Below are 14,775 nucleotides of genomic sequence, written 5' to 3'. Positions count from 1 at the left end.
GTCGCCCAGAAATCTGTAGTCTCATTGTTAGATTTATACCAAGAAATTACTAGAAACTTTTTCCAAGACATTGCTAAAAAGTTGGAGCTTGGTAAATTAGTTTATTCTTACAAAAATAAAAATAAAAGCGAAGTAGGTTGTCTCATATTTTAAACTTTTTTTTTTTTTTTTTATCTAGAAAAACTTGAGCTCCAACTATATTAAAGCTGAAATTTGGAATAAAAGAAGAAAAAAATAAAATAAAAAAACTTTGGAAGACCAAGCCCAAGGGTTTCGTTTTTTTTTTTTTTAAGTAAAAGGTGAACCTGTATGCTATTTCGTCCGCGTTCAAAAAAAAAAAAAAACGCTAACAAAGACCCCCCCTTCCTCTATCACCGGCGCCATTAAATACTTCTGTCAAGGTGTCTGAGTCCTTGTAAACCCAATATCTAGAGAGAGAGAGAGAACTCCAGGGAGAAATGGGTTTCCAGAAGGCAAAAACATCGTTGGAGGATCTGATAAAGAAGGCAGGAGGCTGCGCGGTTATCGACGGTGGATTCGCCACCCAGCTTGAGAGACACGGCGCAACCATTAACGACCCTCTTTGGAGTGCTCTCTGTTTGATCAAAGATCCTGACCTCATCAAGCGGGTCTCTCTTTCTCTTTTGTTATCTCCCAACACACACATTGTCGTCTTATTTTTTTATATACTGTTTGATCGTATATGAATAACGGGCTCTGTTTTTTAAATCCTTTTCAAAGTTTTAATTTTTTTTTCTCTTTATTAATATGATGCAGGTTCACTTGGAATATTTAGAGGCTGGTGCAGACATTTTGGTTACTTCTTCTTACCAGGTTTGTTGCACCTGCAATGAATTTGATCAAATTTTAATGTTGTAAATTTATGTCTTTTAAAAATGAAGGCATAACTAAAGGAACATAGATTTCTTTATCCAATGGATCAAGAAGAAAGATAGAAAGAAAAGGCTGGTTGGATTCATAATTTGCACTAACTTCTTGTCGTGGTCAATTTATTATGTGCTTGATTCTACTTAGCCAATTAGTCCTACTCTTAATTATTTGCTGGTGAAAAAAAAATTGGACTAAATTTAAAATTTTCATTTTTAATTACCTCCTCTTTGTCTTATTTGGATTCATTTTATATTTATAGGCCACACTTCCAGGATTTTTGTCCAGGGGATTATCCGCTGAAGAAGGAGAATTGTTATTGAAGAAAAGTGTTACATTGGCTGTTGAAGCCCGTAATAAGTTCTGGGATGCTGTGGAAAGGAATCCTGGGCACAGTTATAACCGAGCTTTGGTTGCAGCCTCCATTGGAAGCTATGGAGCTTATCTGGCTGATGGCTCTGAGTACAGGTGCCTTGGAAAATACTTATTTCTCTGAAGCTTTTCTGGATAAGTTTTGACATGTTCAGGTTTTCAACGTCATTTTTGTATTTGCCCCTTTTGAATGTGAGTGTGCTATTTGATTCCAGTGGGTGTTATGGACCAGATGTGAATCTGGAAAAGCTGAAGGATTTCCATCGGCGGAGGTTGCAAGTTCTGGTTAAAGCAAGTCCGGATTTGCTGGCCTTTGAGACCATTCCCAATAAACTTGAAGCCCAGGTTCGTTCTTCTTCCATTTCTGCTTTCTAAGGTGTCACATGTATAAAATTATTAAGTTGATAAAAATTACGGAGCACATTCATGTTTTTGAAGATATTCTGAATTTTGGGGCCAAATCATTGTCTCTTCTTGCGAATGCAAGTTCTTTTATTAAACATTTAAATAGCCAGGATTCCCTGCATCTTAAAATTCTGAAGTAGCCTCATGAGCAGCAGCAGCAGCAACAACAACCACCAAGCCTCGATAAACTAGCTGGGGTTGGCTACGTTGATCATTTTGTGCCATTCCACACGATCATAATTCTCAACTAGCCTCATGAGCAACTTTACATATTTGCTCTGTTTTGTTAGGAAACTTATTGCTAATTTGTCATGTTTGTTTTTTTTTTTTCTTGATAGAAGCATGAAACTCTGCAAATATAAACTTTATTATGTGCTTCTTGAAGTCCAATTGAGTTTTATGGATGTACCTTACAACTTATCATGAGTGTTTGGTTTGCATGCACAACTATCCTCAATTTCTATTGTCAGTCCATACTTTGCTGAACTATGGCAGGGTAATTGTCTGTGTAACATCTGGGGAATGACAATTTTTGTGTGATCAAATTGACAACGCAGTAGATAACCATAAGTAAGAGTTCATATATCAAAAGGAATACCGCTGCAGATAATCAATAGCTTTTACATGTAGATTTTGAGACTTCTGTTCATTATTTGCCTATGGTGCCTAGAGTAAATATTTGGAAAAGATCCTTAAGATGATACCAAAGAGAGAGTTTCTCTGTTGCATTACTCTTTGTATGGTTGGTGAAATGTCTTTATCCTGAATTGAAAGTATTTTAGTGGTTGTTTGCCCAAAAAAAGAAGAGAACATTTTCTAATTCTAACCTCAACCGTCTTCGTTATGCACTGCCTCTTGATATAGCATCTGAATTGACAATTTCAGGCCTGTGTTGAGTTACTTGAAGAAGAAAACATCAATATTCCATCTTGGATTTGCTTCAGTTGCGTGGATGGTGAGAATGCCCCATCTGGAGAGAGCTTCCAGCAGTGCCTTGAGGCCATAAATAAGAGTGATAGAGTAAAAGCAGTTGGAATTAATTGTGCGCCTCCCCATTTTATTGAAAGTCTCATCTGCAAATTTAAGGAGGTATGACTGGACCACGGAAAAAATCACTGAATGATATAAAAAAAAAAAATCAATACAGCAATTTATTTCTCTGTTCATGATTTAAGTAAATGTTAAACAAAATGGAATTCAGCATTTTTAGTAATTTGACCTGCAACATTTGTTTTTCTGAAGCTGTCTTAATAGTTTTGTACTATTTTTTTTATTTTTTTTTCCAGTTGACTGAAAAGTTAATAGTTGTATATCCGAATAGCGGCGAGGTATGGGATGGCAGAGCTAAAAGATGGCTGGTAAGTCCTTTTGGTGGCCAATTCTTTTTTTATTTTTATTTTTAATTTATTTCATTTCAAATTATCATTTTCTTAAAATTTATTTATTACATCTGTATTTGTATACGATTGTTATGTTTCATTTGTCAATTACTTTCCTGTTATGCTCTGCATCCACAGCCATCAACCTGTTTTGATGATGATAAATTCGAGGTCTTTGCAACGAGATGGCACGACTTAGGAGCTAGCCTCATTGGAGGCTGTTGTCGGACAACACCTTCTACTATTCAAGCCATTTCAAAAGTTTTAAAGGACCCTAAGCAGTCGTAGGGCTGGCCTGGAATCTTAGTATTTGGAGGATAGCTACACATTTTCTTATTGTATTTCCACCCTAATTAAACATTAGATGCCTGCTTTTATTTATTTATCTCCTTTTGTAGTTCTATATTCCTTGTGTAGCTGAATTTTGTTATGCTAATTCGCCGTCCTTTGAAATTATTTCTGCACCAGAAGAAACCAATGTAGAACCCTCTTTCCAATTCTTATAACTTGATTTTACTGCATGCTTTAGTAGTCAATGGATTTGAAAATTAACAAGGTGTCAGATCCATCTAAATATGTTACACATTCCCAGTTTTTGACTGACACCCACTGTAAGCAGAATATGATTTTAAGAATTGCCTTTCCTATTTGAACGCGTTGTTTGGAGGAGATTCAAAACGAAAGCGAGAAACATGTTTAATGGAAGGCCATGCGGATGAACTTAGTGTCACCAAAAGTTCTGGCTTTCTGCATCTTATACCATCAGCAGAAGTTATTTCCGAGATGAAACAGCTGTAGTAGTGTCACTACAGTCCAGCAACAAGCAAGGACTATATAGCTGTAGTGGTTCAAATGCAGTCCACCCAGAAATATCACCCTCATGACATCGTCACTGTCCCATTGCCACCACCCAGTACGGAACATGCAAAAGCATTGGAGATTCCCTCTGCGAAAACATCCATGGACTCTGGGCTGCCCGACTCTAACTCTGCGGAAGTTGAAAAAATAGATAGTTCGCCGTTTGGAAACAAACTCAATTGAGCAGTCAAAGAAGACTGAACCAGTCACGTTATGAATCTAAATGATTAAACAAACGATCATCCAACTCTGCTTCCTACTCTTGTTACATGCAATCCTTGAGCCATGGACTTGAAAACCTCGTGTTTTTCATTTCGTGCTTCTTATCCACAGCTTATGAACCCAACTTATAAACGAGGCTTGAATTAGCAAGCCATCATCATTGCCTCATTGGCTTGTGCCGAATTCATAATTGTCATCAATAAGCAAATGACCCAGCGAAGTTTTGAGTCGGGGGCGACTGTGCATGAAAAAAAGTAAGAGCAAATTGAGTACTCCTTTTGAGAACGTTATTTATTGAGTGACAACTTAAAAATAGTTTTGTATCAATATCACTCTCTCAAGTGAATGTTTTGCGCTTAAAACTTAAACAAACCCGCACTTCTTTATACTAATATATTTTAATTAAAAAAATAACCTGTGAAATTCCAATTCTTTTGATACCATATCAAAAAGCCATGACAATCTAAAACTTAAATTATTGTTCAAGGAAGGGTTTTTTTATCTAGACTGCCTAGCGTAGTTCGGGAACAACATCAGAATTAATTGAGATATCCAGGAGAAAATCACCATATAGGTCATAAAGGACTCGAATTTTCTTTAATGTGTTATAAGCTCTGATACTATATCAAAACCTTCCTAACTACAAAACTTACGATATTAAATTATTGCTAGTGCAACAGTCCCAGCTGAAGACTCAGAACCCATCCAAGGAAGTTGGTTAACTAAGAGTAGGCTAGCAGAGTCCAGGTAACATCAGAATTAACTGAGACAGCCAGGAGAAAATCACCACATGGGTCATAAAGGACTCAAATTTTCTTTAAAGTGTTTCAAGGCGTGACTCTCTTTAGGCCAGTCACTGGGAATATGTACCACAGACTAAAGGTCCAAAATCAGTGACAGTCAAAATGACACCTAACTCAGTTCAACTACAAATAAAACTGGTGCTTGACGCCAGAAAGGCTACAGTTGCTTTGAATAAAATCCATGTATGTGCTTTAACTCAAGCAACATTTTGAGCCTTCTTGTCTCATTACAATTATGCAATTTCAAAGCATGAAAATGAATCATAAGATTTAGTTTCCTATTTTTCATAGAACACGAAAATCATACTAGTGATTCTGCTTTCTAAAGTGCAGCCACAGCAACACGTCCCAACAACAACAACAAAGTCTTAATCCCGAACTAGTCAGGTTCGCTATATGAATCCTTCTGGGCCATTCAGAGTTAATACAAGCCAGTTCCCACTCCTATAACAATTTTTTTTAAAAAAAAAAAACTTTGCACAAATTATATTACTAAGTAATTAAAAAAAGAAGTAAAATGGTGATAGTTTAAGCAACAATCAGAAACAACACGAACGACTTAATTTATTGAAAAGTAAAATTGAAGGCAAGGATATCCATTTCTAAGTCAGGGAGAAGCAACGACTACTAATAAAAAACGCCATTTCAAGAATTGATAGAATGTACTAGTAGAAGACTTATTAGTGATTAGTATCGATCAACTTACTTGTTACAGAGAGGAGAGGTGGTGGTGCTGGCGGTGGTGTTAATGAGCTTCGAAATCGTCTCCGCCTCGACTGCGAGAGAGAGAGAGAGAGGAGTGCTTGTTTTCTCGAAAGTCGAAACTGCCTGCGCGCGCCGATGCGATGGGGTTTCCTGATGACGCATTTGCCCTCGCTTCTTTTCTTTCTTTCTTTCTTTTATTTTCTTAATAAGATGGGCTAATAAGATTGGACCAAGTCTTAGGATCCTAAAAACTTGCTTGGGCTTTATTCGATTTGAAGCTTAAACTGTGACGAGCCGAATACTTGCTTACTAAGTCCAAGTACAAAAAATTAAGGTTTCTTTTATTTCTTAATTTTTTATAAGTTAATTTTGAGTCATTTTTTGTTAAATAATTTCTTGAATTATGATCCAGGTTTAAAAGTAATTTTTTACAAGTAACACATAACAAAGTCTAAATTTTATATAAACATGCAGCTACGAAGCTTCCTTTGTTTATTAAAAGGTATTGAAACTAGATTTTTTGAAGTTGGGGGTTGTCAAATAGTATATTCATTTGTAACATGATAGGATTTTATTTAATGACTACTTAATTTATTTAATTATATATATAATACACCTATTAAATCGTACTCTCCAGAAGGATAACTTTGTATAAGTATAAGTTTAAGGTTTAAATTTACGCAAGATGGAGGAAGGTTGCTTCCCTCTTGTAGGTTGATGACTGGGCCTTCATTTGGAATTTCTGGTCGAAAAGATTACCTAAAAGTTAGGTATGAAAATGCGACCCATGACCATAAACCCAAATCTAAAGAATCACGATAAAGTACGCAGACTTTACATGCATATAAATTCGAAAATATATAAAATAAAAAGAGTAAAACTAGAGAAATATAATAATTAAGCTGTAAAAATAAAATGAGGAACCTTTTCTCCTTTTCTTTTCTCTTATCGGGTCGTAAAATGAGTCATATCGGCATATAAATTCGTTTTTAACCTTCTTACCATTTTTTCTCCGCGAGCATTAATTATGATATAACCGTATTCCTTGTCTTTCATTTTTAAATATTGACATGGCCTTCGTTGCACGCACAAAAAAACAATATAATTATGTTATTCATGTCAGCCTGTCAGAAGTCTAGTCATTTAAAATTGGTGTCGATTTAACTTCAAGGACGTGATTGTTACTTCGTTGAAAACGTGGTTTTTTTAATTTTTTTTAAATAAAAAACAATTCAATCACGTATTTTTTATTAATTTCTTTTAAGCAAAACATGAATTTAACAACAAGAACAATCAAATACTCAAACTTTATGCAAAATACTGCATTTTTTCATGGAAACTTTATGTTTAAAACTCCTAACTTGTTGTAAAATTCTCCCTTTTCTCGTCAAAACGTTATTTCTAAGACTTTATTTTTGTTCTAATAGCAACAGCTGAACTGATCCAAGTTAGAAAAAGGCATCTTTACACGGGAAGACAGGAAAACTTTATTTTATATTGTTTGTTTTGTATCATGGTAATTTTTATTATTATGGTTTTAAAAAACAAAAAATATATTTTTAATTGTTGTTTTTTTAAAATAAAATTTTAAAAATATATATTTGAATAAAACTACTATAAGATAAATTTTTACAAGCAAAAATAAAACAAAAAAAACAGGTTTTTATGAAAAATATACTATTTTAGTTTATATAAAATTAAAATTTAAAATACAATTATATATGGAGTACGGTGAAAAAAACAAAAAAATATTTTGTTAGCCAGTAAAGCAGAAGCTACCATCAAACATCAAACGTTATCTAATTGCTTTAAATGTTGAATCTTGGGAAGGACTAAATCAAGTTTAGGCTTAGTATCTGACAGATAAAATTTTGAGAAGTCTTTGTAGGCCAACCTTCCTACGTAATAATCTAAAAATAACACATATGTGATACTTATCACCTCAGGATAATACAAACCCTGCAGTCACACATTCCTTCTCTCCTTAGCTTGAATAAATTTAAGAGATCCTTTTCTTCTTATATAGGTGTCGTTATTCCATCGGAATTGCAGTCAATTTTGTGAGCAAGAGTTAAAAACTTCAAATTTATGAGAGCTTGTATTCATGTATGATTTGAGAAAGAGATAAGAACAGGGATGGCTACAGCCTACAGGCAAAGAATATGTCCAAGTTTCCCCTAGCCTCTTTATCCTCTGTGATTTTATGTAGGATGGATTTGAAACTTTAATTACAATGCTACACCCTTTTTTTCTTTCAGATCCTGCACTGCAAAAAATGAAAGTAAGCCGAATGCGATTGGATTTTTTATTGCGTTTGGCATATAGACCGTTTATCAAATCATCAGAACACATGCTGTCACTAAATTTCTAACATAAAAGCTATGAAACACAAATAATAATGACTTCTGAAACTCCAATATAAATATATTTATTTTCGTACTTTTTTTTTATTTTTTATCTTGTAGTAGTGGTCATGATGTCTATTTTACTAATTGATAATTTTTTATATTAGAGTTCGGATTTGCAACTACATGTTATCTTACAATAAATAGGCACTGGAACAAATACACGAGGAAACCTGGCAATTAGTTTCTAGCTAGTCAAAGGCCCCCTCGTTGCGGGACTTCTATTATCGTATTTTCTATAATTAACTTATCAATAGCAAATTCTTTGACTTATATAAGAGTATTATTTATAATTATTGTCATGAAAATTAATTTCATTGCAAATAAAGAGTTGTATATTCATATACTTTCTCACAGTTTAATGAACTCCTTTCAACTATATATATTATTTAGCATTACTCTCACAATATTTAAAATAGTTCAATTCCGATAGTCTCCGAAACAGTTTATTTAGCATTACCCTCGAGTTTATTTTTATTTAGCATTACAGTTTAATGAACAGTATATAATGTGTTAGGGCACAATAAAAAATATACCTTTAAGATATATATATATAACATGGAGCAGGGAAACATGCCAACAAAAGGGTGTCCTTCACGTTCCAGTTGTGGGGCGAAGAGAGAAGAGAGAGCAGGAGATGGGCTCTAGAAGACTCAATCTCATCCTTGCCACCTCTCCTGACCCCACCGAAAATCCCTTGACATGATTGGCAGCCAGTTAGAACTCATAAAATAGGATAATCTTTACAGACTCAACCAATAAAAAAGCAGATAAGGCCTTGTTGTTGTGGTCCTAAAAGTGCAAACGACTTTCTATGTGGAAAACTCCCAAAAAGTGAATCCAAAATAAATAAAGGGCGAGCCCCATCCTGTTCACTGGACTCCAAAAGCGCTCCTTGTGGGTCACACCCTCTAATATACTCAAATTATTGAGCCACTGTGAGGTCCAAGAACTGAAAAAACACAAAAAATAAAAATCACAATGACCCAATGATTAATTTCTGGGAACCCTTTTGCTTGCTCGATTCCCTAGTTTTGTTGATTTCATTTTTTCGTTCTCCCTTGTTTTTGGCTTCAAACTTTGTTTCTTGAATAAAAACACAGCCTCATGATTTGCAACAAAAGTTTGGCCAACGCTGTTGGTGGCAGAACTGCCAGAGCCTGTGATAGTTGTATAAAAAAACGTGCTAGTTGGTACTGTGCAGCTGATGATGCATTTCTTTGCCAAGCCTGTGACTCTTCAGTTCACTCTGCGAATCTATTAGCACGTAGACATGAAAGGGTTCGCTTAAAGTCCGCATCACTTAAATCTTCGGACGCAGGTTCGAAAGATAATTCTATGCCATCATGGCATGGAGGGTTCACTAGAAAGGCCAGGACACCAAGACATGGCAAGCCAGTGTCTCAATCAAAAATTGAAGAGACGACAAGGAATATTCCGATTCCACTAGTGCCTGAAGTGGGTTCAGATGAGATATCGCTTGAAGATAATGAAGAAGAGCATCTGCTGTATAGGGTTCCAATCTTTGACCCTTTTGCTGCCGAATTATGCACTTCAACAACAGTCTCGAATGAAGCGGGAGCAGTAGTACCAGCCGGTGGTACTGATACTGATCAAAGAGCTGCTGATTCTAGTGGAACCGAATCAAAGGTTTTGTTAGGAGGTAGTGAAGGGAAGGATGTTGAGAGTTTGCATGGATTTCTACCATCTGATATGGATCTTGCAGAGTTTGCAGCTGATATGGAGAGTTTGCTTGGTAGGGGTCTTGAAAATGAGTCTTTTGGGATGGAGGAGCTGGGACTTATGGACTGTAAAGAAGAAAACGAGTTGGGGGTGAAAGGGTATCCTTTAGGCAATGGAAAGGTGAAGGTTGAAGAGGAAGAGGATGCAGGCATGGAAGAAAAAGCTGTTAGGGAATGTCATGCTGATATTGAGATTGATATTGCAAAAGATCCGCCTTTTGAGTTGAGCTTTGACTATGACTCCCCTGCAACTTGTGTAGAGGAAGATGAGAAGGTAGGGATTGAAGAGGGAGACTTGAAGAACAGTGATGGAGAATATGAAGATGATGGTGGTGCAAAGAAGAAGAGGAGAACACTGCTGAGTCTGGATTATGAGGCTGTCATGACTGCTTGGGCAAGCCAGGGGTCTCCCTGGACTAACGGTTACAGGCCCGATTTCGACGCTGATGAATGTTGGCCTGACGCTGACTGCATGGTAAGATTTTTTATATTCATCGCTGGTAATTTGTTTCATTTTTAACTCACTAAAATAGGATCCTGTGTTCAAAGTACGTGTGTTTTGTTCCTTATTTAATTATAGATTTTGTAGCTTATTTTATATGTTTCCGTTTTTGGAAAACTAAATAGAAAAGAAATCTTTTTCTAAATGAAGAAATTATTAATTAGGTGAATTCAGTTTATCCATATGATAATGAACCAACTAATTAATTTTACAGGAACATAACAATTTATTTATATTAAAAAACATAATCGTTTTCCACCTTAATATTTTTCTTATCGTATGACCATGGTCATTGTGATTAGTTGGTTCAAATCTAGAATGGTAAACCAGATTTATTTAACAATTTCTCACTTCCAATGCTGGATTAATCTTTCTTTCTTCTCATTTTCTTGCATAACGGGATTCGAACTCTGAATTAGCTGATCACTGAACAACAATCGTAATATTTTCCCTAATTTAAGACACTGCATGGGGATTTTTCAGGGTATTTGCGGAGCCCAACTTCATCACCCTTATGGAGATGTGAGTGGATTAGGGGCACACCCTGCAGCTTTGGTGGACGGAGGGCGCGAAGCTAGAGTATCCAGGTATAGAGAGAAGCGGAGAACAAGACTGTTCTCCAAGAAAATAAGATACGAGGTCAGGAAATTGAATGCAGAGAAGAGGCCCAGGATGAAAGGGAGGTTCGTTAAAAGGACAACCTTCGCCGGAAAATAAATATTAACTACTCTAGCTCGCTACAAGTTCGATTGTGCACCTCATCACGATTGACTCTTATGTATATTACTGAGGCCTTTCGACTGGGGATCTTCACAGATTCAATAAATAAAATTTTGTGCTGTGTCCTCTCCTTCTTACTAACTTTTGGTATCCCTTTAAAGCCGGGGGATATATTTTGATGCCATGTATTTCTATTAATAAAAAAAAAACATATTATTTTAATTTCTACAAAACGAAAATTTTAAATGTAATATATACCAAGGTCAGTGTAGAAAAACAAAAACTATTTGAATATCCAAGATGTTTATTTTTTTCTATGTGATTAAATAAAAAATAAAAATGAGTGGATTTTGGAAAAATTTCACATAATGGGTCTGTTGGATTTCTCATGGAACAACATGAAAATGTATTTAGGAAGTATGGACCGACATCAGACTTAACTATACCAGGCAGGCCCATGTGCTAGGCTTGGAAACGAGCTAGCCCACGCGTGCATATGACATAAACACGTGTGGCCGAACATTTTAGATACGGGAGAAAAACCCAATTAAAGAGAATAGGCGAGGATTTAGAATGGGGTTGAAGTTAAAACGATGCTGCTTCGACATGTATCAGATTTTTTAGGGTCTGTCTTTCTATGTGGTTCTATTGTCTTTATAAACTAGCCGCTAGCGTTGAAACTTGTATATGACAATTATATATCTCATATATAAAAAATAAAATAAAAATATGCTCATGAATATTCAGTAATAATAATTTTTTAATGGAATTAGTTTTAAAAAATGGAAATGAAGTACATAGCCGTAATGCTTTTTTGTTGACCAGGGTGGATAAGTTTGTGTTGTCATTATTTGATTTTAGGATTTCAAGAAATGATCCCTTGGAAGGGGTAAATTACTTTTTAAAAAGTGTTTTTTAAAGCTGTCATATTTAGGTAATTATTTCTCATCATTAACAATCCAATCCAACCCAACTTAAACCTCTTTATTTATAAATTTGGTCATATATGATTTAGTTAGTAATGTAAATAAGGTGACATTAAAATATTGTTAATAATACATATTTAAGTCAATAATACATATTTAAGTCTTTTGATCACCAAAAATCAGCTTCTTTGAAACGTGAAAAGATGAAAAACAAATGTACAGTTTTCATTTATTTGTTTTGATATATACCTGGAGGTGCAAAGTTTGTGTTGAGTGTAGATCTTCTTTGGATTAATATCATAATTAATATTGTAAAAATGCAGAGTTTGTGACGAGTATGGAAGAGATAATGGCAAATAAAGATAATGGTAATATCTTGCTTTTTCATGTTAAAAAACTGGTAAGTTCATCCCTTTTTCCCCTCCTCCGTGATATTATTTTTTCAAGGCTTTTCTTGCAGAGAATACCAGGGAAACTTTAAAAAACTCTTGCAGGGAATGTTGCATGTCACATGAAATAAAGTATCATGGAAGAGGTCATATATATGTCACTGCAAAAGCAGATATCCTCCATTTCCATTATATAATATATATTAAGTACTTTTTTAATTGATTATACAATAAAATGGAGAATGTATGCTTCTCCCATTATTATTTTTGACATTTCCCCCCCAAAAAATAAGTCTTTATCAAATACTTTTACTTAAAAAGATTTTAAAAAAATACTTATGACCGCAATAAAACTAGATAGCCTTGGTCTATATATATAGGTTTCCAATGGAAGGGTGAAAGCAAGGAAAAATAAGAAAACAGTTGAAGGAGCATTGAGTTTTTTGTTATTTCTGAAAATGAATATTGAATAGTTAATAATAGGGTAACTGATCCATCTATACACAACCGTCTTTCAACTTTGTTGTATTCACTTGAAGAGGAACGTTAATATTTTCTAGGGATTATTCAGAAAGAACCATCAAGGATATGAGAATAAAATCACCATTGAAAATGATATACGAATCTTATGAAACTGCTACTTGTGGAAATAATGCAGAGTCCCCCATTTATGACCACCAGGGTGGTTTAGAAAAGACGAACTTGGAAGGGTGGGTTTTGAAAGGGACTCAGGTGAGATTGGCTCATCTATTAAATTCCCAGTTTGGCCTTTCGTTGCAGACGAGCGTGGCCTAGATGCCCATGTGTAAGTGGACCATATCTTCACCATCACGAGTCGTGTTTTGGGCTGTAGAGATCAAACCATAAAACAACTGACCACCAGGTCCATAGTTTTTCCTTTTTGGTTGGTGACCACAGTGTTCTGCGATTGGCGTGTAAAGCCATGGTGTTTCATATCTGAACGGAGAAACTGGTAAAAAGATTAACCAGAGACTTTGTGTTTATGTAAAGTTTCAACTGATAAAACTAGTCTCCTTATATTATGCAAGGACATTCTGAGTACTGCCATCAAAATTAACGATATGTGCTGGATGTATGGTTGCAATTCTGAATCAAGTAGGGACCAGGGAGTACAGATAATTAAGAGAGCGTGACAACCAATCCAGACACCATACATACAGAGAGCCTTACACTCCTAGCAAGCTAATCAGGAATGGGCCGCTCTACTAGCTAGGTTATCTATTGATCTTTCTAACATAAAATATATAAGATCAGATGACAGCCCTGGATAACCTCTACTACAGTGATGGAATCTGTCTCCCTCTCTCTCTCTCTATACACCTGGACAAATTTGCATCAGGTCAATGATGTCGAAGTACCAAGACGACAAACTTGCAATTTTATTGGATTGGAGACAAACGCGATCTTTAAGAGCCATGAAAGAATGAATAAGAAAAGAAAAGGCCCTTTTTTACAGCGTTAGTTTCAAGGCTAAAAATCCCTTGGTTGTTTTAAAATTACCACCAAGTGCATGCGTGTAGTGTAAATTACTATTACTGATGTATCAAATTCGACCACATCATTGCGCCCTCTTAAAGTGCAGGGAGGGACACCCAAGCTATAAAAAGTAGATGGGGACCGTACGTGGCTTCTATCAATTTAAGGGCAGAATCATGTCCCTATCATTCTTGCCAAATTATGAGAGTAACAATAGCTGTAATATCATGCTGGCTACATACATGCATAATTGCATTTGTTACCAAATACTTTATTAGGAGCTATGAATTACATGAGCCACCGAGTTCTTGATATGGAGTTAGCAGCTATGAAGTGTTCTGTGCAATATCTCAAAGACCCGTTGCAGATGAGCCTTCAAATCCGCGATTCTTTGCAAAAGTAGGAACAGATAATTTTTTAGCCTCAAATTCAATAAACCAGCGAGGAAAAAATATGTAAAAGAAAAGGGCTAATCTGTATCCGCTGCCCCAGGTGGGGATGCCCTTCCTTGAAAAAGGAGAGGAGTGAGTGAGAGGAGCGGTTCGGTCAGAAGCAGATACAGGATTGGCCAGGTGGGCGTGCCGTATGAAACAAAAAAAAAAGGCAAAAAAAATAAGAGGAAGGAAAGAATTGGCAATCTATCAATCCATCTTATATATATATATATATATATATATATATATATATATATATATATATATAAGGATTTGTCAGGTTGGCAATAATAAAAATAATAAAATATATATTCCATAACATGGCAAATGACACTATTCACTCAAAATTAGTCAATCACGGAGTTGCAGCCTGTTTGACATGTTAAACAATTTAGCTAATCAGTTTAATCTTAAGAATTGTGTGTATTTTGGCTTTTAGGTTTGAGTTTTGGATTCATGCCCATCCATGAATGCATGCATCACATGTTCTTTTTCTTTTTATCAAAATCATGAATATTCAAATAAAAA

At 35.3% G+C, this 14,775-nt stretch overlaps 2 protein-coding genes and 1 long non-coding RNA gene across 3 annotated transcripts; 2 read left to right on the top strand and 1 right to left on the bottom strand.

Moving 5' to 3' along the window:
* Positions 1–253: 253 nt before the first annotated feature.
* LOC7466898 (homocysteine S-methyltransferase 1) lies at positions 254–3,565 on the top strand. The gene is made up of 7 exons (XM_002315905.4): positions 254–629; positions 778–834; positions 1,151–1,356; positions 1,476–1,605; positions 2,551–2,754; positions 2,952–3,023; positions 3,183–3,565. Exons 1-7 carry the CDS (start codon positions 459–461, stop codon positions 3,330–3,332), a joined length of 990 nt encoding a protein of 329 aa, XP_002315941.1. The 5' UTR covers positions 254–458; the 3' UTR covers positions 3,333–3,565.
* Positions 3,542–5,787, bottom strand: LOC112328795 (uncharacterized). Its single transcript, XR_002983970.2, has 2 exons — positions 5,634–5,787; positions 3,542–4,362 (listed from the first exon to the last, which is right to left on the bottom strand). It is a non-coding gene; the product is annotated as an uncharacterized LOC112328795 (long non-coding RNA).
* Positions 5,788–8,842: 3,055 nt separating this feature from the next.
* On the top strand, positions 8,843–11,127 carry LOC7489343 (zinc finger protein CONSTANS-LIKE 6). The gene is made up of 2 exons (XM_002315904.4): positions 8,843–10,254; positions 10,765–11,127. Exons 1-2 carry the CDS (start codon positions 9,145–9,147, stop codon positions 10,996–10,998), a joined length of 1,344 nt encoding a protein of 447 aa, XP_002315940.3. The 5' UTR covers positions 8,843–9,144; the 3' UTR covers positions 10,999–11,127.
* Positions 11,128–14,775: the final 3,648 nt, after the last annotated feature.

Source organism: Populus trichocarpa, chromosome 10, assembly GCF_000002775.5.
Source record: "Populus trichocarpa isolate Nisqually-1 chromosome 10, P.trichocarpa_v4.1, whole genome shotgun sequence".
NCBI lineage: Eukaryota > Viridiplantae > Streptophyta > Magnoliopsida > Malpighiales > Salicaceae > Populus > Populus trichocarpa.
Note: the sequence above shows the minus strand (reverse complement) of the source record. Positions and strands in the feature narration are given on the sequence as shown.

Coding starts and splice junctions, on each gene's coding strand:
- LOC7466898 (XM_002315905.4), top strand. CDS start 459: ATGGGTTTCCAGAAGGCAAAAACATCGTTGGAGGATCTGATAAAGAAG. Junction 1,357..1,475: donor GCTGATGGCTCTGAGTACAG/GTGCCTTGGAAA, acceptor ATTTGATTCCAG/TGGGTGTTATGGACCAGATG. Junction 3,024..3,182: donor GCAGAGCTAAAAGATGGCTG/GTAAGTCCTTTT, acceptor CTGCATCCACAG/CCATCAACCTGTTTTGATGA.
- LOC7489343 (XM_002315904.4), top strand. CDS start 9,145: ATGATTTGCAACAAAAGTTTGGCCAACGCTGTTGGTGGCAGAACTGCC. Junction 10,255..10,764: donor GGCCTGACGCTGACTGCATG/GTAAGATTTTTT, acceptor GGGATTTTTCAG/GGTATTTGCGGAGCCCAACT.